This window comes from Triplophysa rosa, linkage group LG2, assembly GCF_024868665.1.
Source record: "Triplophysa rosa linkage group LG2, Trosa_1v2, whole genome shotgun sequence".
Lineage (NCBI taxonomy): Eukaryota > Metazoa > Chordata > Actinopteri > Cypriniformes > Nemacheilidae > Triplophysa > Triplophysa rosa.
In genome coordinates, this window is record NC_079891.1 from 23161228 (window position 1) to 23181428 (window position 20201).

Genomic DNA, 20201 nt, shown 5'->3' on the forward strand with positions numbered 1-20201 from the left:
TTCTTCTCTTTATCTTGAAAGCAGTATCTTTGCTATTTGCTCAAATAATCTTTGAAATATTACAGTAAAAGGTCATTTGCAAAGAATCTCTTACAAAAACTGTTTTTATTTGTCTGCAAAATGAATTTAAACACCAGATTAATGGGTCTTTAAGATGCGTCACATGCATTTGACTTGTGTTGTACGTGAAATAATGTAGTTTGCGCAAGCCACTTTGAAAGTATATTGACGTCATTTTATTGCATAAATCGAAACAAGCTGCTACTTGCATTGTTTCACAACTTGTAAGTTTCACTTACATATTAAAGCAAGTAATCACTTTTGTCCAATACCATTTTAGTATTTGTATTTTTGTACACTACATGGCTAGACATTGTAGTGGGAAGAACCTGTGTGGTGACTATGTGTCTGCCTGCTTGAGATCCCGTGAAAGTTAATGCTTTATTTCTTTGTATGAAGTATTTGATTATTGCTTGATGTTACCAGACAGACTCTTGGTATGATATCATTGTTTTTCTATTGTCTTTTATGCTGCATGTTCCAGCTCTGGAGTGAGGAAGTGGATAAAGTGAGTAGCGGCCAATCAGCTTCTTCCTTTATGTATTAATGCAACAGCATGACTGTCATGAGACATGTCCTTGTTTACACTAGTTCCTTGGGAGTGAGTAAATCTATGTGTAATGACTGACTTAATAAGTGATTGCGTTTTAATATATAAAGTATTTATAAATAGACGAATGAGACTGTCTGAACAACAGAAAGTTTACAGAAACTATTTAAACTACAGTGTCGAGACTGTAGTGATGACAGTGTCTGACATTGAATTCTGAATGTCTTGATTAACAAGGCAAAGCACACAGACTAGAAATACACCATAATACAAACACAATAAATATAAATAACCTAAAAATAACTCGGAATGTGATGTTTTGAGTTATCTTTGCAATTGCCTTTGTGGTAAGCAGATAGTGATTCCTAACCACAAGTATTTACAAAGTATATTAGCATTTCATCATGTTGAATTTATGCAAGCTAAATTTAGTTTATTTAGATGAAAGATTCCAATCTGCATCAGTTTGACATCAAGCATCTGTGTCTGACTCAAAAAGTAGCTTTGAGAATCTTGTAGATGATGCCATTGTAATTGTTATGATATTGTGTTTAATGAGTCAAGATGAGCACGTGGAAAATACTACTGCAAGGATATTCTTTTCATGACAACTACAGATTTCATCCACTTTTATGAATTTTTTTATTCTTTTCCGTATAATTCCTTCTGTAGACCTTTTCCTTGTAAGCTTGAAAGGCATGTTTTCTTTAATATGATATGTTATCTATTCTACTAACTGACTAAATGTCCTATAGTCTTAGAAAAAGTATATATCATTGAATTACTGTATATTATTACTTATTAGTTTACAATCTAAAACCATGTATTTAACATTTTTCTGGGGGGTTTCCGTGCAAATCTGCTTTGGAAACTATTTTAAAAAATCACTATATACATTCTCTAAATTCTGATTTCAAATTTATAATATAAATATATATGCTATAAATGTGAAATCTGAATTGAATTACATCATATGAAGGCGTTGATGAAAATGAAACTGTGGTCTAGTGGTCTGTGCTCATGCTGAACACGTGTTTATCAGTGGCGCTTGTGGAGGGAAGTGGGGATTTCCTCTCCCTCCAGCATTTCCTACATATCAAAAACGTTTCCCACATATCATATCAAAATCATATCCCAATTAAAAAATTTATTTAAAAAGAAGATAATACAACCAAATCGTTGCTGACCTTCTGAAACCTTGTATGTCCAAATGTGCTGTTTTTCAAGAAATGGGGGAAAAAATTCAGTGATTACATACTAGTTTACAAGCACTTTTTAACATTTTTTATTGGTTGTACATTTGTAAAACCCTGTGACAAACATAAAGGGTGACTAATAATGATTTATGGCAAACAGTAAAAATCACAAAATATGGAGAATACAAGGTTTCAGAAGGACAGAATGAATGTGATGGTGTGTACTTGGTTTGTTTGGGTAACACTTTACAATAAGGTGCTATTTGATAACAATTAGTTAATGCATTAGCTAAAATGAACTAACAATGAACAATACTTCTACAGCATTTATTAATATTAATTCATGTTAATTTCACCATTTACTAATACATTATTAAAATCAAACGTTGTCACTGCTAACATTAGTTAATGCACCATGAATTAACATGAATAAGTATTGACATGAACTAACATTAACAGGCATTAAAAAATACTGAGAAACTAAATTGTTAATTGTTAGCTAATGCATTTACTAATGTTAACTAATAGCACTTTATTGTAAAGTGTTACCAAAACTTTTTATAATAATGTGTCTTATGGCTCTCCTTGCTCGTGCGTATGTGTTTTGTGGTCTACCAGGCGGAACACGAGTTGCGTTTGGCTCAGACTGAGTTTGATAGACAGGCAGAGGTGACACGCCTCCTCCTGGAGGGGATCAGCAGCACACATGTAAGTATATTCGCTTCACAGACAGGCCTTCATGTCAGACACAGTGGCACAGTTTGATGTGTGTTGAGTTGTTTTCTAGTCAACAGACCATAAAGTTTGACACTATCATCCTGTTGCAGGTGAACCACTTGCGCTGCCTACATGAGTTCGTGGAGGCACAGGCTGCTTACTATGCAGAGTGTCACAAGCACATGCAGGACCTTCAGAAAGAACTGAGCAGGTGGGAGCTACTAAAGTGATGTATACTCTTATACGTCATGCATCATGAAAGTCAGCATGAGCCATTCTGTTTTATGTCAATATGGAGAGATGTGTCAAAAGAGCTATACGTGCACAAGCCTTGCAATAATGACACATGTGCTTTTACGGAAACTGCATTTCTTGTAAAGACAATCATAAGACTTTCTGTGCAATTTTTCAAGCGTGAATCCACTTTGACCTGGTATTTTTTTTCTTGTGTTCTCAGTGCAAATGGAGATACGTGAGTAACTCTTTCCATCACAATAAAAAAGGAAGTGCTCACATTCATGTGACAGAGGGGTGTAAAGAAACCCTTCATGTAATAATCTGAATATATTTCTGAGGAACATATTAATACTGTATGAAATAAGATTAGAGGATGCAGATTGAGAACTCTGTTTTGAAATCTCAGACGTCCTGCATTATTCTTAGAAAACTTTCATTTAAATGTCTGTAGATGCTGTCACAAATTTACCATGTTCCCTTAAACCAGTGTTTCTCAAACTTTTCTGCCATTCCCCACTTTGGAGGTATAGGGAAGGGTTCCGAGCCCCACCTGTCCCCAATCTCCCCAACAAAATCGTAATAAACTTTAGGTCCACTGTCTGTCTTGGTTTTGTCTGCTGGTGCCGAATTTCCAGTTTTCGTTTCATTCGATGTCACAAACTTATCCATTGCTAACTTTTATACCCGCTACCGCCTACCGTCTCTCCACATTAAAGTTTTTGTTCCGCTTCAGTTAACATTCTGACGTGAAATCGTTCTCATAGGCTACTAATGGTTCCACGTGACATTTTCTTCGCAGTCTGATAGTGTCTTTAAGGTCCAGTCAGTAATATCTAGCGACAAGGTTGCGAATTGCAACCAACCGCTCACTCCACCCCCTCCCTTTCGAAACACTACGACGGCTGACAGAACATGGTGAATTATATGCAGGGGGACCCGCGGTGTATGTAGATAGAAATAGCCTATTCTAAGGTAATAAAAACATAATGCTTTGTGTAAGCTCTTTATACACCTCTGAAGACATAGCTATATACAGTATTATATATATTATATTATAAAACGGTCAGTTCTGGTCCTTGATTCTGATTGGCTGAGCGGAGTTCTAAGCCGTTATAAAATACCTCAATATATAACGGCTGACCGCACCACATAGCCTAAATATCATTTTATTTACTTTATTTTATGAAACCTTGCTAAGCATATGGAATAACCGTTTTATAAAAGCAATAAGCCCCGCGAAGCAGTGGGTTACAGTGCATTTTATAACAGCTACGGGGTTTTAGGCACTCCACTTCGCGTCGTGCCACAACACCCTTAGCTGTTATAAAATGCACTGTAACCCACTGCTTCGCGGGGCTTATTGCTTTATTGCATTTCTATCAATAGATCATCCCAAAAATGAAACACTGGACCTTTAAGTAAGGCTTACATTTAAATGTGTTGTTGTTTTGTTTTGAGTGTATATGTGACCCTGGACAACAAAACCAGTCTTATGGGTCAATTTTTCAAAATTGAGATTTTTACATAATCTGAAAGATGAATAAATAAGCTTTCTATTGATATATGAGTTGTTAGAATAGGACAATATCTGGCTGAGATACAACCGTTTAAAACTCTGGAATCTGAGAGTGCAAAAAAAATCTAAATATTGAGAAAATCGCCTTTGAAGTTGTTAATCAGGGGCACTGTGGCACGCCATCCACTCACAAAAATAAAGTTTTATATATTTAAGGTAGGAAATTTACAAAATATCTTCATGGAACATGATCTTTGCTTAATATCCTAATGATTTTTGACATAAAAGAAAAATCAATAATTTTGACCCACACAATGTATTTTTGTCTTTTACTAAAAATGTTCCCGTGCTACTTAAGACTGGTTTTGTGATCCAGGGTCACATATGGTCAATAAATAAAGGAATTAATAGAGATGTGCAGTTTGGGCACAAAAAAGACCAAATTTTCTCCCATTTGTCACGCACCACTTGTCATGTCTTTATTCCCCAACACTTTGAGAAACGTTGATAGTTCACCTAAACATGTATATTCTATCATTATTTACTCACCCTCTTATCATTTCAAACCTGTGTGACTTGCTTTCTCCTGCAGAAAACATAAGAAGATATTTTAAAAAACGTTGGTAACCGAACAGTGCCGGCACCCATTCACTTCTATTGTATGGACACAAAACCAATGCAAGTGAATGGGTGCCGGTTAACAACATTCTTCAGGATATCTTCTTTTGTGTTGGAAGAAAGAAAGTCTGATTTGAAATGACAAGAGGGTGAGTACATGATGACAGAATTTTCATTTTGAGTAAACTATCACTTTTACCTGTGAATTATAATATTATAATTATAATACTGTACTACAAAATACTGCTTTGTGAAGATGATTTTATTTCATGGTGAAAAATGTAGCATTTTTTTAAAAGGAGTGAATATCTACATATATGTTTTTATGTATTGCAACATTTCTTTCTTATTATCTGCTTTCAGGTTTCCCAATGCGTTTGCTGTGAACGCCTCCACGTCAGGGGTGTCATCGGGACCTACTCCCCTTTCCACTGCCACCCTGCCTGGGGCTTCTTCACCCAGTCGCCCCCCCAATGCCTCCAATGCACTTGAATCCAGCACGCTGAAGATCGAGGAGGTGAAGCCACCAGCCACTGGCACGCGCAAGGCCAAAGTGCTGTATGACTATGATGCTGCGGATACAAGCGAACTTTCCCTTCTTGCTGATGAGGTAGGAAATTATCAAGAAAAAAAGCTCAATCTTTCTTTCGATATTGCTATTATTCAGCAGTTCTATAAACTTGGTCTTTTTTTCTTTAGCTGATTACTGTGTACACGGTGCCCGGCATGGACCCGGACTGGCTTATTGGAGAAAGAGGCAACCAGAAAGGCAAAGTGCCTGTTACATACCTGGAGCTCCTAAGCTAGAAGCCTATCCCGAATAATGAATTATGCATGAACAAACATTCAAGCACTCCTGAACACTCAGTGAATTTATAATTTTCCCAGTTATTTTTTATTTGGAATACCTAGGTCTGTCCTGCTCTGATGTAACCGTGCACAAGCATGTGTTACTATTTTGAATCCCTAGTTATGTTTCACGTGTGTCGTTTCATTTCAACACTACTGTACCAAGCAGAAACAGAAACTGTTTTTATTTCCTGTGATCCTGTGATTGCTAGATTTTAATGACATTTTTCTTACCCTTAAAGTGTCTTATTTTGTGGCTTTTTGCTGAAGGTGGATGTGATTTGTCTGTGCATGTGTGGTTGTGAATGACTGTTTTCTGTTTAAGTGTGGAATCAGATCCATGTTCTTTAAAGATAGAGATCCCACTCGCATACTCCATGGTGGTCTTAGTTCAAAATGTGTAAAAAGAATATACGTGTTTTGACAAAGTGTGTTAAAGCTTTACTGTAGGTCCAGTTATATCTTATGTGAATTACTTTGATCTGTTCATTTAGAAAAAACAGCTCCTAACCCTTTTTGATGTGTATACACATCCACACAATTGGTGGCTTTATCATTTCATCTCTGTCTTTGATGCTTGTTCCAAAAAGCCATGCATACTGAATGACAATAAAATGATTAAGTGAATAAAACTTGAGTATAATAAAGAGGGGTTTTCTGGGTCTTGATCTAGATGTAATTTTTAAGTTTGAATGTGTAGATGTGTTGTCAAGTCTTTGTGACGCATTCAGCTTTTACCTGCGGTTGAATGGGGAGTTACAGTAAGTGTGGAAGCGAAGACATTTGAGCCGCATGGCAAGATAGGTCATGTCTTTTTTATTTTCTGCCTTTTAATTTTAGAGAAGAGAATCTTTACGCAACTCCTGACCTCATCACACCTGCTCTCCTAATACATTTTAATAAAGCACACTGCAGTGGGCGTTGTGTAGGCCAAATACATAAGTAAATATTTGGGATTTCTCATCTTATTATGGTACAAATCTGTTAAAAAAATGACTTCTAAAATTGTCAAAAATATTAACGTTTATACAGATTTTTTTCTAAAGTTACAGTGCATTAAAATTATATATTTCATTTAAATTAAAGTGATAGTTCACCCAAAAATAAATATTCTGTCATCATTTATTCACCCTCTTGTCATTTCGAACCTGTATGACTTTCTTCCGCGGAACACAAAGGAAACTATTTTGAAGAATGTTGTTAACTGGCCAGTGGCCACCATTCACTTGCATTGGTTTTGTCCATACAATAGAAGTGAATGGGGACCAGTGCTGTTCGGTTACCAACTTTCTTGAAAAAATCTTCTGTGTTCTGCTGAAGAAAGAAAACCTGTTATTACACCGCAGCAAAGAATTAAAAAATATTTTATCTATAAAACATTTTTTTAAAGAGTGCACTTCTGATAATGAAAGTAAAATGATACGATTAACATCAAATCTTTTAAAATCGCAGTTCCAACTTTCATAATGGTTTTATATTTCAAGCAATTCTGCCATTTTGTACCGTTTCAAATGTTTTCTGGTTGTTTTACGATGTGGCAGATAAAGGCTTTCAAATCCATTTTTTGTCACATCCATAACGCATGTTTATTTCCCTTTTTTAAAATATAAAATTTGTTCATAGACTGACATTTTTTATGTTTAGACTCTATCAACAAGGGTTTAGTAAAATATAAACAGATGGTTCAATATATTTGTAACAAATTCATTCTCTGAGCATTTTTATGTCACGTCCATAACGCAAAATGTCACGTCCATAACGTTGGAATTGCCCTTCATACTTTCTTTAAGCCATCCTTAAAGTAAAAATTATAGCTCTGTTTTTTTAAATCAAATGAATGTCATTCAAATCGTCTTTAATGAATACACCCAATGCACAAAAAAGTTTTAAAATAAAACAATTCTACAGCTACCAATATTGTGGTGCAATCTGACCCATAAATAATAGTGATTTTCTCACTTTTCAATACTCTTTTATCTCTGGATAATCTACAAATATGCAGTCATGTTATTTAATAAAAATTACGATATTGTGGTTAAGTCAACCCTTTAACAACATTCCAATTTAATAAAAATAAGTTACGTTTATTGTCTATAAAAATAAATGCCATTGCAAAGTTTAAGTTACGTTTATTGTCTATAAAAATAAATGCCATTGCAAAGTTTTAAGCAGCTAATAACAGCCAAGGCTAAAAGTAAGTAACCTCCAAATCGCCGTTCGCATACCAATTGACATATTTGCACGTATTGGAGTTAATTTTCACCCTGAGATCAGTGTCATCTTCTAGCATGACTACTCTGTTCAAAGTGACTGACTGCTGCCAATACAGAATACAAGGCATGCTCTCCACAGCAGTTATAACATCTCTCTCCTCTTTATAATTGCTATGCTGCTGTGTGACTTTGACTTCTAAAATTGGTCTGTGCGTATGCTGACATGTATGACGAGCTATACGGTATGAGATCCTCAGATTGATCAGGTAGAAGCCCTTTGTGAAGACATGAAGGACAGAGCTGTCTGTCAAATTGAAACGTTGGTGGTCAAGTCCATAACTCATCTGGCTCCAATGTATGAGCTGTTCCTTGGTTTGCTGTTGAGAACAAGCATTCTTGTTTGGGTCAGCTGGTGTAGAAAAGAGTGAACAGAATAACGGTCATTAATCAGCTCATCTTCATGCTAAACAAATGTTTATAAATACAAAACAAACGGTACCTCTTGACCATAAGACACACATGTTCACACATCAAACCTGGTTGGTGTAGTCTGCCTAAATCTTAAAGGGATCGTTCACCCAAAAATAAAAATTCTGTCATGAATTACTCACTATAGTTGTTCCAAATCTGTATAAATTTCTTTGTTTGGTTGACACAGAGAAAGATATTTGGACGAATGCTTGTAACCAAACAGTTCTTGGACCCCCATTGACTACCATAGTAGGAAAAATTGTGAAAAAGTGCCCCAGAACTGTTTGCTAACCTACATTCTTCAAAATATCTTTTGTGATCAACAGAAAAAAAGAAATTGATAAAGCAATTTTTCCTACTATAGTAGTCAGTGGGGTCCAAGAACTGTTTGGTTAGAAGCATTCTTCCACAGATTTAGAACAACTCAAAGGTGAGTAAATGATGACAGAACTTTTATTTTGGGGCGAACTATCCCTTTAAAACAGTGATGGTTGTGCCTTGCCTTTTCAACTAAAATAGGAGATGACAATTACGCCTACTTTTCAGGTAAGCAGAACATCTTCTGTGTGATCCTTCATCAGTTGTCAAAGCTTCCACTCGGGCACCTGAAAATGCATCCTAAAACATAGGGAAACAAGAGACAATTTACACTTTCATTGAATAAGAGCTTTTCCCTCAGAAACTGTCAGACAGAATAACAGCAAGTACTGACAGGGCTTGAGTTTGTACATATTTTTTTTACCGTTTTCAGTTGATGAAATTGTACCCACACCAATGTTGCGAGGAAAGCTGCTATAAGGAATGCCGTGGCCAAGCGCAGTCGTGTCTCCTGTCGCTTCGTGTTATGACAGTGTTCCAGCAAAGCTTGCACCATGAGTCCCTGCTCCATGGCAAAGTCGAGGGTTTCCTGGCGAGTCATCTGCTCGTGCTATGACCAATGAAACGATTAAAGGCTGAAGTACCGTTTCTTGTGGAATCCCGGTATTTATAACGCCCATTACATCTCACGTTTGGGAAAGTCCGCCTCAAAACATGTGCGTTCCCGCCTCCCTATAAGATCATGGAAGGACCTGTTTAGAAGTACATGTGCTTCCGTAAGCGCAACAGTGACCGATACGTTACTTGTCATTCATTGTATTAAACAGAGATTTGGCAATATTATACATATCCTACAATGGTAAGGCTGCTAAATAACTGGAAGCTTAAGTGGTTGTTCACTCCTGCCTAACCAAAGACATGTACATATTTATAAGCTACTTTATGTTGCGTTTTTCATTAAGCCAGCCAGTACAAAACAAACAAGTTCAGTGCTACGTTATTCATATTTGGCTTGTGTGATTTATTGTACCTAATTTCTCTGTGTGCCCATTTTCTCCTCTTTTATGGGAGACTGCTCGTTTTCCCCTTGTGCATTTTGACAAGGTTCGTTTTTAAGGCATGTTTTAGCTATAGACATTACTTTGCATAACTTGGAAAGGAATGGGATGATTTTGAGTTTATAACAAATGTCACATGGCATTCATGCGTAACGTACAGTAAGATACACGAAGCACAAATGTTTTGTGTGCGCGCGCTGTAGGCGGTCGTCACGATCAAATCAGATTATTAATTAAACTTGACTAAAAAATGTTTATTTTGAAAATGTACAAATGCAGAAAGGTTTGTGTGATTAAATATTAGGTTTGGGGTGAGTGGTAGGAAATAAGATAGAATATACAGTTTACAGTCATTGTCTATCGATAGGTCCCCCGTAAAGTATAAAAACAGTATGTAAGTGGGTACTTGGTAGAGTCTTGGTCCAAACTTGAGCTACACACCATGCATTCGCTAGGCACTGCCCCGCCCACATGAAACTCGGAGTGGAAGCTCCCAAATGGGCGTGACCTTATCCCATTGGCAGACGCGACACGCCCCCTTTTGGGTGTACAGCCCACTGGCGATGTTCATGTATGGAAGCCCAATCCTGCCAAAATTAAAACTAAATAAATACAAAAACAAATCCATGAAGAAATGTAAAAAAACGAATATAAACAAATAAATACAGAAATTAATTTTCTAAAAATAACAAAAATTAATTAAAATATTGATATTTAAACGTATATTATTTATTTATTTAAACATTTATTTTTTGGTACATTTTTGTATTTCTTTTATGCATTTATGCTAATATATATGTATTTCCACATTTTTAAATTTTCACATTTATTTATTTCTACATTTATTTATTTCTACATTTCTGTGTCCATATGGTAATGAGGGGGCGTGTCTTGTTTCAGACATGGCAGTCGAGCAGAGTGCTGCTGTAGGCCACAGGCAAACTCTAAGGCCATAGTAACATCTTGTGCTTTGACAAAATGACATGCAAGAGATGACTGTGACCAAATGAAACAATAATATAGTATATTACAGCATTTACTATAGTAAACTGCAGCATACTATATATTACAGTAATATATACTGTAGTGTACTATACAGTATTTACTATATTAGGATTTTAAAAAAATCAACCATGATTTTATCACAGTGTAAGTGTAGAAACCATGTTTTTTTGGCAGATTGACCACAGTTCCACTACAAAAACCATGGTTAACTCTGGTTATACTGAAGCAACACCATGGTTAAATTGTAGGGGTGTGATGAGATCCGATAAGTCTCAAGAACACAATTTCCTTACGCAACTGGCATGATGGAGTGATGGGCTCGAAATTGTGACCATTTTAGTCGCATATGCTCCCTAAATTTAACCTGTGCGACCTCAAAATATATTTGGGAGCATTTGTGTGAGCGCACATTTTGTTGTGGTGTGACCTGTTTTTATTACTGTACAGAACACGCTAATACTGTAACTGCACAAAGTATGTGCGTGCTGTGCTGTGAGCTACAGTGACCAGCCCGGCCATTCATAGACAACGTGATTTTCCATCCTGTGGTGCTACTTTCCCACTGTTTTTCTGTGTAAACATGCGCTAGACGGATGAGTTTCAAACGGCCCGCATCTTCTGCATCTGCAGCGCCTCGCACATAAAAGCACTAGTGTTTGCAGTTCGCGCTGCCAGCAGCGCTTTGGGAGCGCGTGGCTGAACAGCAGCTTAGCTGACTGTACCACAAGTACAGTATAGCAACTGCAGGTTCATATTATGTTATTTTAAATACCTCACAGACAAACCTCTTAAAAAACGGATCATCTGTCTCTTACATATGTGCAATGTAAGCATAAAACATGATGTGTTTAAGTAGTTTTAACTGTTTCTCTGAAGGCTATGTTCAGTCAGTGGAGGAAGGAGGATTGACAGTGTAAAATAATCGCCACCTCTGCTAACACGTGCACTATGCAAAAGCATATAGAGAAAACAACCACGCTCTTTACTAAAAGCTACGCCTGTTAAGAAAACAAAGCATACATTTTGTGCAATTACTGCCTGTCATTTGAGTTTGTGACCAGACATTTTGCAGTGTTTACATATTGCTTATTACTGCATAATATAATTAATTAAAATATAAGTTTAATGTGTTTCATAAAGTACAAGTTGATTTTATAATGCCTACATTTTTTGCATTTTGTGTTAAGGTGAATAAAAGACAATTTCATCATTAAGGATTTCTTTAAAAAAAGTCTAAAAATCTTGTCTCATCTCGTTCACCTTGTGGAGAGTGGCGACTCCACCCCCGCGCAGTCCAGCTCATTTGGGTGCAGTTTGGGCAGGCACAGGTAGACTTGTTCGCCTCCCTGGACACCACCCATTGCCCGCTATGGTACTCCCTGTCCGAGGCCCTCCTCGGCACGGATGCCCTAGCGCACAGCTGGCCGCGGGACAAGCGGAAGTACGCCTTCCCCCCAGTGAGCCTCATTGCACAGGTCCTGTGCAAGGTCAGGGAAGAGGAGCATCAAGTGTTACTAGTTGCGCAGTACAGGCCCAACCGGACTTGGTTCTCAGAGCTAATGCTCCTGATGACAATTCCCCCCTGGCCGATTCCCCTGACGAAGGACCTTCTTTCTCAGGGGAAGGGCACGTTGTGGCATCCGAGACCAGACCTCTGGAACCTCCACGTCTGGCTCCTGGATGGGACGAGGAGATCCTGAATGGCCTACCCCCAGCGGTGGTTGAGACCATTACTCAGGCTAGGGCCCCTGCCACTAGGCGGCTGTACGCCTTTAAGTGGCACCTCTTCTCGTCCTGGTGCTCTTCTCGAGCAGAAGACCCACGGAGATGCTCGATTGGGAACGTGCTGTCCTTCCTACAAGAGAGACTGGATAGTAACCTCTCCCCTTCCACACTGAAAGTGTATGTAGCCGCCATTGCCACTCATCACGAACCAGTTGCTGGTAAGTCTCTAGGACAGCACGACCTAGTCATTAGGTTCCTAAGGGGTGCGAGAAGGCTGAATCCGCCTCATCCGCATTCCGTACCCTCTTGGGACCTTGATGTGGTCCTGGCGGGCCTCCAGAGGCCCCCCTTCGAGCCCCTGGGAGATGCCGCTCTTTCTCATCTTATGATGAAGACGGCCCTCCTGGTGGCGCTCGCCTCTATCAAGAGGGCAGGGGACCTACAAGCATTCTCCGTGTCCACGGATTGCCTAGAATTCGGGCCCAGTGATTCTCACGTTATCCTGAGACCCCGGCCCGGCTACGTGCCAAAAGTTCCCACCACTCCCTTTCGGGACCAGGTGGTGAACTTGCAGGCACTCCCCACCGGGGAGGAAGACCCAACCCTATCCGTGTTGTGTCCAGTACACACACTGTGCCTCTACTTGAACTGCACGCAGAACTTCAGAAGCTCTGAGCAGCTCTTTGTCTGTTTTGGAGGTCAGCAGAAGGGGAGGGCTGTCTCCAAACAGAGATTGGCGCACTGGATCGTGGACGCCGTCCCACCGTACCGGTCCCAAAATCGCCTGTGCCCACTGGCAGTGAGGGCACACTCCACCCGGAGTGTAGCCTCCTCGTGGGCACTGGCTCAGGGCGCCTCTCTGGCAGACATCTGCAGAGCTGCAATTTGGGCTACGCCAAACACCTTCGCAAGGTTCTACAGCCTCCGCGTGGAACCAGTGTCAGCCCGAGTCTTGCATGGTACCAACAGGTAAGACCGGCAACCGGTAGGGCGTACGCCTGCGAAAGCACCTTCCCCCCTCATAGGTGGGTCAGTGTGCTATTTCCGCCTCCCTTCTTCCCCTACCGGGTGAAGAATAGGCATTCCATCCATCACTAAGCACTTCCTGGTGGCGGGCTGGGCGGAGCAGCCCTGCCTCCTCAGGCCGGGTATCAACTGAGTTATCTAGCATATTGCTCTAACCGGACCTAGTGCCCCACACGTAGTAACCCCCAGCAGGGCAGTTCCATATGATGTATTTTCATATAGGGGATTTCAACATACACATTGACACAAATGACTGCATGTTGGTGATTTACCAACATATAAAACCATGCAAATAAATTGGCTAAATAGTAGCCTGAATTTGTAATCTAGCTAGTTTTATCCAAAGTGGCAGCTTTGGGGCAAAGTGAGCCACATGCTGTGGGTTAAATTGAGCCAGTGTCGACACTTAAGTTAACTTCAATTTCTAATTTTTAAACCTGTATAATTTAAATGAAATATCACATAACTTTTAGTTTATCATGTTTACTTTAGTATAGGCTACTGAGTTTATGGACAGTATACACCAATGTACACTTTTCTCTGATTAAGAAAAGCATTTGACACCTGATTTTACTCATACAGTATACTGTATATCTTTCCAACTTAATTCACTAATGGCCTAACATGTTTGGCATTAAAAAGCACTGTATAATGCCAAGAATCTACAAAAACAGACATAGTGAGAGCAGAAATTCAATTATTTTTAATCAACAAATGCTCTGTTTAGTCTGTTTTTGGAAGGTTACAACTTTGGTGTTTCACAAGACAAGTAATTTCAGAAATGCAAACCGAAAGATATTGCAAATTAAAGATATTGAAATGTAAGGTTTATCTAGTTATTTTTTGTTCAAGTTATCTTAAAAAAAACTATTAGTATTTGTAAGGGAAAATAATGATTGAATTACATTTTTAAGAAGGTAAATCTTTAAAAACATGGTCTTTATTCAAATTCAGTTGCATGCTCAGTATATCCCCATATGGTTCAACCTACCCCTATCATGGGGCAAACTGAGCCACAGGAGCACTTTTTTCATATTTTTAAAACCATATGTCATAGATGTGTTCTAATAATTTAGATTTATAGGAAACATCCTGAAATTAGATTAAATACTTTTATTGCACTTATGCCTCATTTTGTTTCATCTTGAGGACCACATAGTACCCCACTCTCCACTAGTTCCAAACTTTCACATTAGTCCAAAAACACCTTTTACTGAAAGCAAGCTTTATAATGTTTTCTAATGCTCACAATAATATTATAATATTTCATTATACTAGTTATAAACACTTGTTTTGTTAACAAATTTATAAAGCTAAATTTACATTTTGTCAATGGTAACACATAACTTACAAACTTGACAAACGTGTCCACCACACGGGGGCAGTAGTTACCACTGTATCAACTACATCAAAGACACTGACTGTTCTCACTCGCTCGTTTTTTTTTTATGCTTTCATTGCACTAAAAGTTTTTTCTAAAGTTCTTATCAAACAACAGATTTTGTGCATTTGGATAAGAATAAAGCTCTCAATGTTTCTGAGGGACATGTTTTGTTTGTAAAAAAACAACATAATTTATTAATAACATTAATGACATTTCAGTTGTGGCCAATCATTAAACATCCGACATAAACAATCACATTCTCGAGTATAATTACAGTATGATTGTTTACAACGATTTTAAACACATGGAAGGCAGACAAATAGATATATATTTATAATAGTTTAAATAGAATAATAAAAATGTAATATAAATATAAATGTATGTTTATATAAGAACAGTAAAAACGTAGTCAATTTGGCACGGATTACCTGGTATACAAAATAATTTCCACCCATATACAGTCACATAAGGACCTATAAAAACAACACTCAAAAACACTAAACATATTTTCCTACGTAATTATTCGATTTCGTAATTATTCAACTACCTTAGATTATTCGAATAAAAGCATGTTTCACTGATTAATTCGCTCAATAGTTTTCTGTTAAAATGCCTACTTAAAATCTGACCAGCTACCTTAGATTATTCGAATAAAAGCATGTTTCACTGATTGAAGAAAAAAAACATCTGTTATCTATAAAGAAAATGTATTATTCTCATCATAACAGTTGATTTAGCTTCATATGGCTTGCTTGACAAACCTGGGTTAGTGTTACTTACTAGTGGTATGTCACTAGTTGTAACCACCCCATGACAACCATCCATCCCATCAAAACACTGATGGTTTGGATATAATCTAGAGGTGTTTCCAATGAAGAGAAGAATGTGTGAGAAGACATTTTTTAAATAACAATACTGGTTTCTTGCCTCAACAGATAAAGTGTAGCTCTGCAGCCTATTTATGACACACTAATCATGAATAAAATTGATGTTGGACAAGATGGGACTTCAGGATTTTACATTCAGTCGTCGAGGATTAAATACTGCATGGTGACATACCACGATGCTCACTTGCTCAGAGTTTACTGCTGTTTTGTCGATCACATGCATAATGTACTAAATACACAAGTTTTTTCAAAGTCTATGCTCATAAACAGTACATCATGCCCTTTTCATCTTGACTCATTAAAAAACTGAAACACAATAAACCTCACTCACATATATGTCTTGAAAGGAAAATGTGTCATGCTTCTGAGAAAACCATGAGATGTGATCTTCATGTTTCGAAAGGAAATAAAAGGGAAAAAACACCAAGAAAGTATCACAACCCCCTACGCAATTGTTGTTAATGTCAACGAGCATTTCCTAGTTCCAGCTGGAAGATCTCAGGCGTCATACTGTAGCAACTTCCAGCAGCAGCTGATCTTGAATCTGATCTATTGAAATTTTACAATTAACATCTGGACAGTAAATCACGATATCAGCGATATTCTCGCTGCACAATCTACCAGTCATCTGCCCACTTTATGACAGTGATGAAGGTGGAGAAGGGTCTCGCGGCCGTGGTCACAGCATCACTCGGAAACGCTCTTACTGATAGCCGGCTTCCTGAGTTCAGGTCCATCTTGAGGAAAGTGTTGAGCTTTGCGTCCTGCACCTCACTGGAATTCACCACCTGGGTGTCATGTGCAGCTGCAAAGATCTGTGCATCATCCTGTGTACGTGTGCCATTACTATAATCGAAATCCACCAGAAGTTTGCGTTCTTCGCTGTACTTCAGTTTGAAGTTGGCCTGTATGTACAAGAGATAAACACCCTTCTCTCGAATGACCATCCACATGTTGGTGTGGTCGAGAATAGTCTCGCTCTTATTCCTGTTTTCTGCCCATTCGTCCTCCCAGATCAGACGACTGTCTTTCTCGTTGAATCCCTGAGCTAGACAATAAACAAAGATAGAAATCACTGCAAGACTTTGCAGAAAGCTTGTTATTTTAATGTATGCTAAAATAAATGCAAATGTGAGCATTTTAAAGTGAAAATGATTTTGTTTACATATATGTTTTTATATAATGTACACTGTAAAAAAACTGTCATTTTACTGAATTTTTAGGTGTTTTTTTAAATACGGTCAAAAACTGCAAAATTGCAGAAAAATGCCGCAAATTTACAAGAAAAACAGGGGGGAAATTTAATATATATCCTTATATCCTAGTTTACAGAAAATGTCCGTTTTTTACGGATCTTTTTTACAATGTATGTACAAATCTTTAACTAATCACCTTTCAAAAGCCAGTCTCCTCGAGAGGATTGGCGTCCGCGTATATTTCCCATTGAAGTTGCTGTCGGATCGAATAAAGAAGGGGCTAGAAAAAAAGCATTTAGCAGTCAGATCTCATTCGTAAAAAAGGCTGAATGCGTGAAAATTCTAGTGAGAACGTACAGGCGTACTGCCGCTGCCCTAAACAATGCATTTAGTGTTAGAAACGCACAACTACAGTCACATCTCAAATAACATTCCGTTAAATCACATAAAGGAACAAATCTACGTTCACATTAGTCTCTCAGCTTTAAAGAGCCCTTGTTTATATATACATTAAAAAGGATCTCCATAAAGAAGCTTTAAAGCGATCCCCTTGTGTCAATTTCTTTTTGAGGACAAATGCGCAACTGTACAATAATAGTTCAATTAAAATAAACTTACCACTGACGATGTTAGCTTTCTGGCATGTAGGTACCTGGTACGGAAGGTTATTTGTCTGAAATGTAACAGAGAGCAAGCTTACCGCGTGAGAACAGTTGGCATAAATGCATCAAGTGTTTATTTACCAACACGCCCCCTGCAACTAATCCGTCTTTATATACGGATGAATTACAACCAAAACGCAGAAAGAAACAAAGCGTTTTAACTCAAGCATTAGATCTGCTAACTGAGGGTCGTGTAATTTTCCCTCTTTTGTTAAAACATTCAATTCTTCACTATTGTGTGAATGATAATTACACTAGGCGCAGACCGTATTCATTAGGGTTTTTATTATTAAGCTATTACTATTTCTTTCACCTAAATGTTCCACAAGCCATCTAAAACACGACCACCGGGTCACTGCATTATCCAAAATGACGGAGCACTCCAACTAACAGTTATTAAAGTAAATGAAAAGTTTTGAAACGAAAATCCAAGACTAGGTTTATTTACCTTAGACATGAAGACATATGTCAAGCATGACGCAGCGATAACAATGACCAAAGCAACAGATGTCCAAATGAAATGCGCTTTGGCTTTGCGTGCCGTCTCCATGCCTGTTTCGCAAGATGCTGAAACAATCGCAGTCTCGAACTGGAAATGCCTCTTTTAGATGCCGGATGAAGTAGTCGACTGTAATGAGATATGACTCTCCCACGCATTCAACGGTATACGCGATTAACTCCGCTGCATCACCTGTGGGTGAAACGAGGGTGTATGCATCACTGCTGACAGTGTGAAGACACATGGCTTTCACTAGTTTCTACTCTATCAGGTTGCTTCATCTCTGACAACTGGATTAACAAACAAGCGTCATGTCAACATTGTTACCTATACAGGTAGGCTATACACACATGTATGTATACTGTCTGTAGTGGCCAAAAGTGACGTCAGGGGTCATGTTTGCGTAATATTTGCTTTTGATGCCCTTTGATGAAAACATCAATATATGAAGTGTATTTTACAAAATGCTACATTTTTTATGTACTTTATTTGGCCATTTTCGGCAAAAAAGCAAATATTTGGTATAAAAAAATATTTTTCAAAAAAGCCAACAGTGAATATGGGTTTTATACAATTTTTAAAAATGCATGCAAACAAAAGGCTCATATGAAATAACACGTACACTGACCATACATTTTGTTGCCATTGTCATGGGATTTAACTTGTGTGGAGTTTTCCCCAAACCTTAAAAGCTGAGCTTCCGATATGCAACATCAATACGAAGTTTTTAACAAATTTTGAATAATACATTTGAGTAAGACGTAAATATCGTCACTTTCCTTCCAAAACCTTGTATGTCCAAATTTGCTCTTTTTCAGGAAATGGAAAAAACACTGTACTTTTAAAAGGATTAAATACTGTGGTGTCAAAGTTGACAAGCACTTTTCAATACTTTTCATTGCTTAGACCCATGACAAACATAAAGGGTGATTAATAATAATTCTTTATAGCAAAAAAGAAAAATCACAAAATATGGAGACACAAGATTTCAGAAGGACAGCAGCGATATGTTAATTTTTGCAAAACTGGACATCAATGTAATTTCATTTTCTTGCATCAGATTACTTGTTAGGAGAGAAATATAAAACACAATCCCATGAAAAGATAATGGTATGGTTGGTGGATGGACCCCATGGATGCTGTACACAGGCACAACCTTCCAATTCTTTAACAATGACATGTCCCTGTTTTTTTAAGAAGCAGCTGAAATTGAAATCTTTCACATATACCGGATTGATGGGTCCTGACAAGAACAATTTTCTATAAAAACAACAAAAAGACCACAAGTACGTTATAGACCACCTATAACAAGGTATTTTCCCTCGCTAATGTTTACTGGAAGTCATAAGATATATCTGTGATCGATCGTGCAAACAAGGTCACCACATGTATATACATGTGCTCCCATTGGGTGTGGGTGTTAGCAGACGCATCAGCAAAAGTGTTTATGCACTGTGCATGTTTAAGGTTTGTTTGGCTCTTTAGGGACATGCAACCTGTTTGCTAACATCTGAAGCCTACTGTATAGATTCAGACGGCGATTATTTTTTCTGGTAATTATATTTTATATGACTCATGTTTATCGGTTACTCCTTTAGCAAAAGTCACAAGTTAAATTTCCTGAATAGGACAGTTTCCCAGATGATATCAAAGCAAGCAAAAGAAAATGCCCGCAAACGTCTTCCGTTTCGAAGGCTTACAGGACTCTGTGATGTGCCACGATGACATCAAATTCCACTCGTCAGCACTCCGTTGGCTAAGCATTGTTGATTTCCGGTATCATGTGTTCAGATTAATTTCAATGGGGAGGCCACAAAACCAGATTTGAAATTGCAAACTATGGATCGACATCGTGATACTTTTATGTGAATATTAAATAGTGAGTGTCTTAACCCTAGGATGATGATCTTTATTATTGGGAATGATAAAGCACAACATTTAAAGGAAAGAGAAGGGTGAGGGCTGATTGTTCTCACAAACCTTTTGTTTCCAGTGTCAGAACAAGATTTGTGAT

General features: G+C 37.9%; 4 protein-coding genes across 7 annotated transcripts in view; 2 read left to right on the forward strand and 2 right to left on the reverse strand.

The window, feature by feature from the left end:
* Window positions 1-6375, forward strand: part of sh3glb2b (SH3-domain GRB2-like endophilin B2b) — a 35700-nt gene extending 29325 nt beyond the window's left edge. For all 4 annotated transcript variants that reach the window (XM_057359969.1, XM_057359962.1, XM_057359986.1 and 1 more), the window contains 6 exons: window positions 545-568; window positions 2425-2514; window positions 2634-2734; window positions 2981-2995; window positions 5258-5504; window positions 5594-6375. In XM_057359969.1, the coding sequence (XP_057215952.1) occupies window positions 545-568; window positions 2425-2514; window positions 2634-2734; window positions 2981-2995; window positions 5258-5504; window positions 5594-5701 (585 nt within the window). In that variant the 3' untranslated portion in view covers window positions 5702-6375. The remainder of the gene's footprint in view (window positions 1-544; window positions 569-2424; window positions 2515-2633; window positions 2735-2980; window positions 2996-5257; window positions 5505-5593) is intronic.
* The window catches only part of LOC130570032 (uncharacterized), a 185139-nt gene that overhangs the window by 21624 nt on the left and 143314 nt on the right, over window positions 1-20201 (forward strand). The gene's annotated exons all lie outside the window — the stretch shown is intronic.
* On the reverse strand, window positions 7355-9434 carry LOC130570040 (uncharacterized). Its single transcript, XM_057360118.1, has 3 exons — window positions 9170-9434; window positions 8967-9045; window positions 7355-8365 (listed from the first exon to the last, which is right to left on the reverse strand). The coding sequence occupies exons 1-3, from the start codon at window positions 9344-9346 to the stop codon at window positions 7932-7934; spliced, it is 690 nt and encodes a 229-aa protein (XP_057216101.1). The 5' UTR covers window positions 9347-9434; the 3' UTR covers window positions 7355-7931.
* Window positions 15107-18346, reverse strand: si:dkey-220k22.3 (uncharacterized protein LOC796870 homolog). The gene is made up of 4 exons (XM_057360152.1): window positions 18137-18346; window positions 17645-17699; window positions 17223-17306; window positions 15107-16878 (listed from the first exon to the last, which is right to left on the reverse strand). The coding sequence occupies exons 1-4, from the start codon at window positions 18236-18238 to the stop codon at window positions 16448-16450; spliced, it is 672 nt and encodes a 223-aa protein (XP_057216135.1). The 5' UTR covers window positions 18239-18346; the 3' UTR covers window positions 15107-16447.

What these genes read in the sequence shown, in the direction of transcription:
- LOC130570040 (XM_057360118.1), bottom strand. Translation starts at nt 9,346, where the DNA reads ATGACTCGCCAGGAAACCCTCGACTTTGCCATGGAGCAGGGACTCATG. An exon ending in AATTTCATCAACTGAAAACG is followed by an intron (nt 9,046 to 9,169) that starts GTAAAAAAAATA and finishes CCTATGTTTTAG; the next exon opens with GATGCATTTTCAGGTGCCCG. An exon ending in ATGTTCTGCTTACCTGAAAA is followed by an intron (nt 8,366 to 8,966) that starts GTAGGCGTAATT and finishes TTTCTACACCAG; the next exon opens with CTGACCCAAACAAGAATGCT.
- si:dkey-220k22.3 (XM_057360152.1), bottom strand. Translation starts at nt 18,238, where the DNA reads ATGGAGACGGCACGCAAAGCCAAAGCGCATTTCATTTGGACATCTGTT. An exon ending in CATATGTCTTCATGTCTAAG is followed by an intron (nt 17,700 to 18,136) that starts GTAAATAAACCT and finishes GTTACATTTCAG; the next exon opens with ACAAATAACCTTCCGTACCA. An exon ending in AGGAGACTGGCTTTTGAAAG is followed by an intron (nt 16,879 to 17,222) that starts GTGATTAGTTAA and finishes TTTATTGTCTAG; the next exon opens with CTCAGGGATTCAACGAGAAA.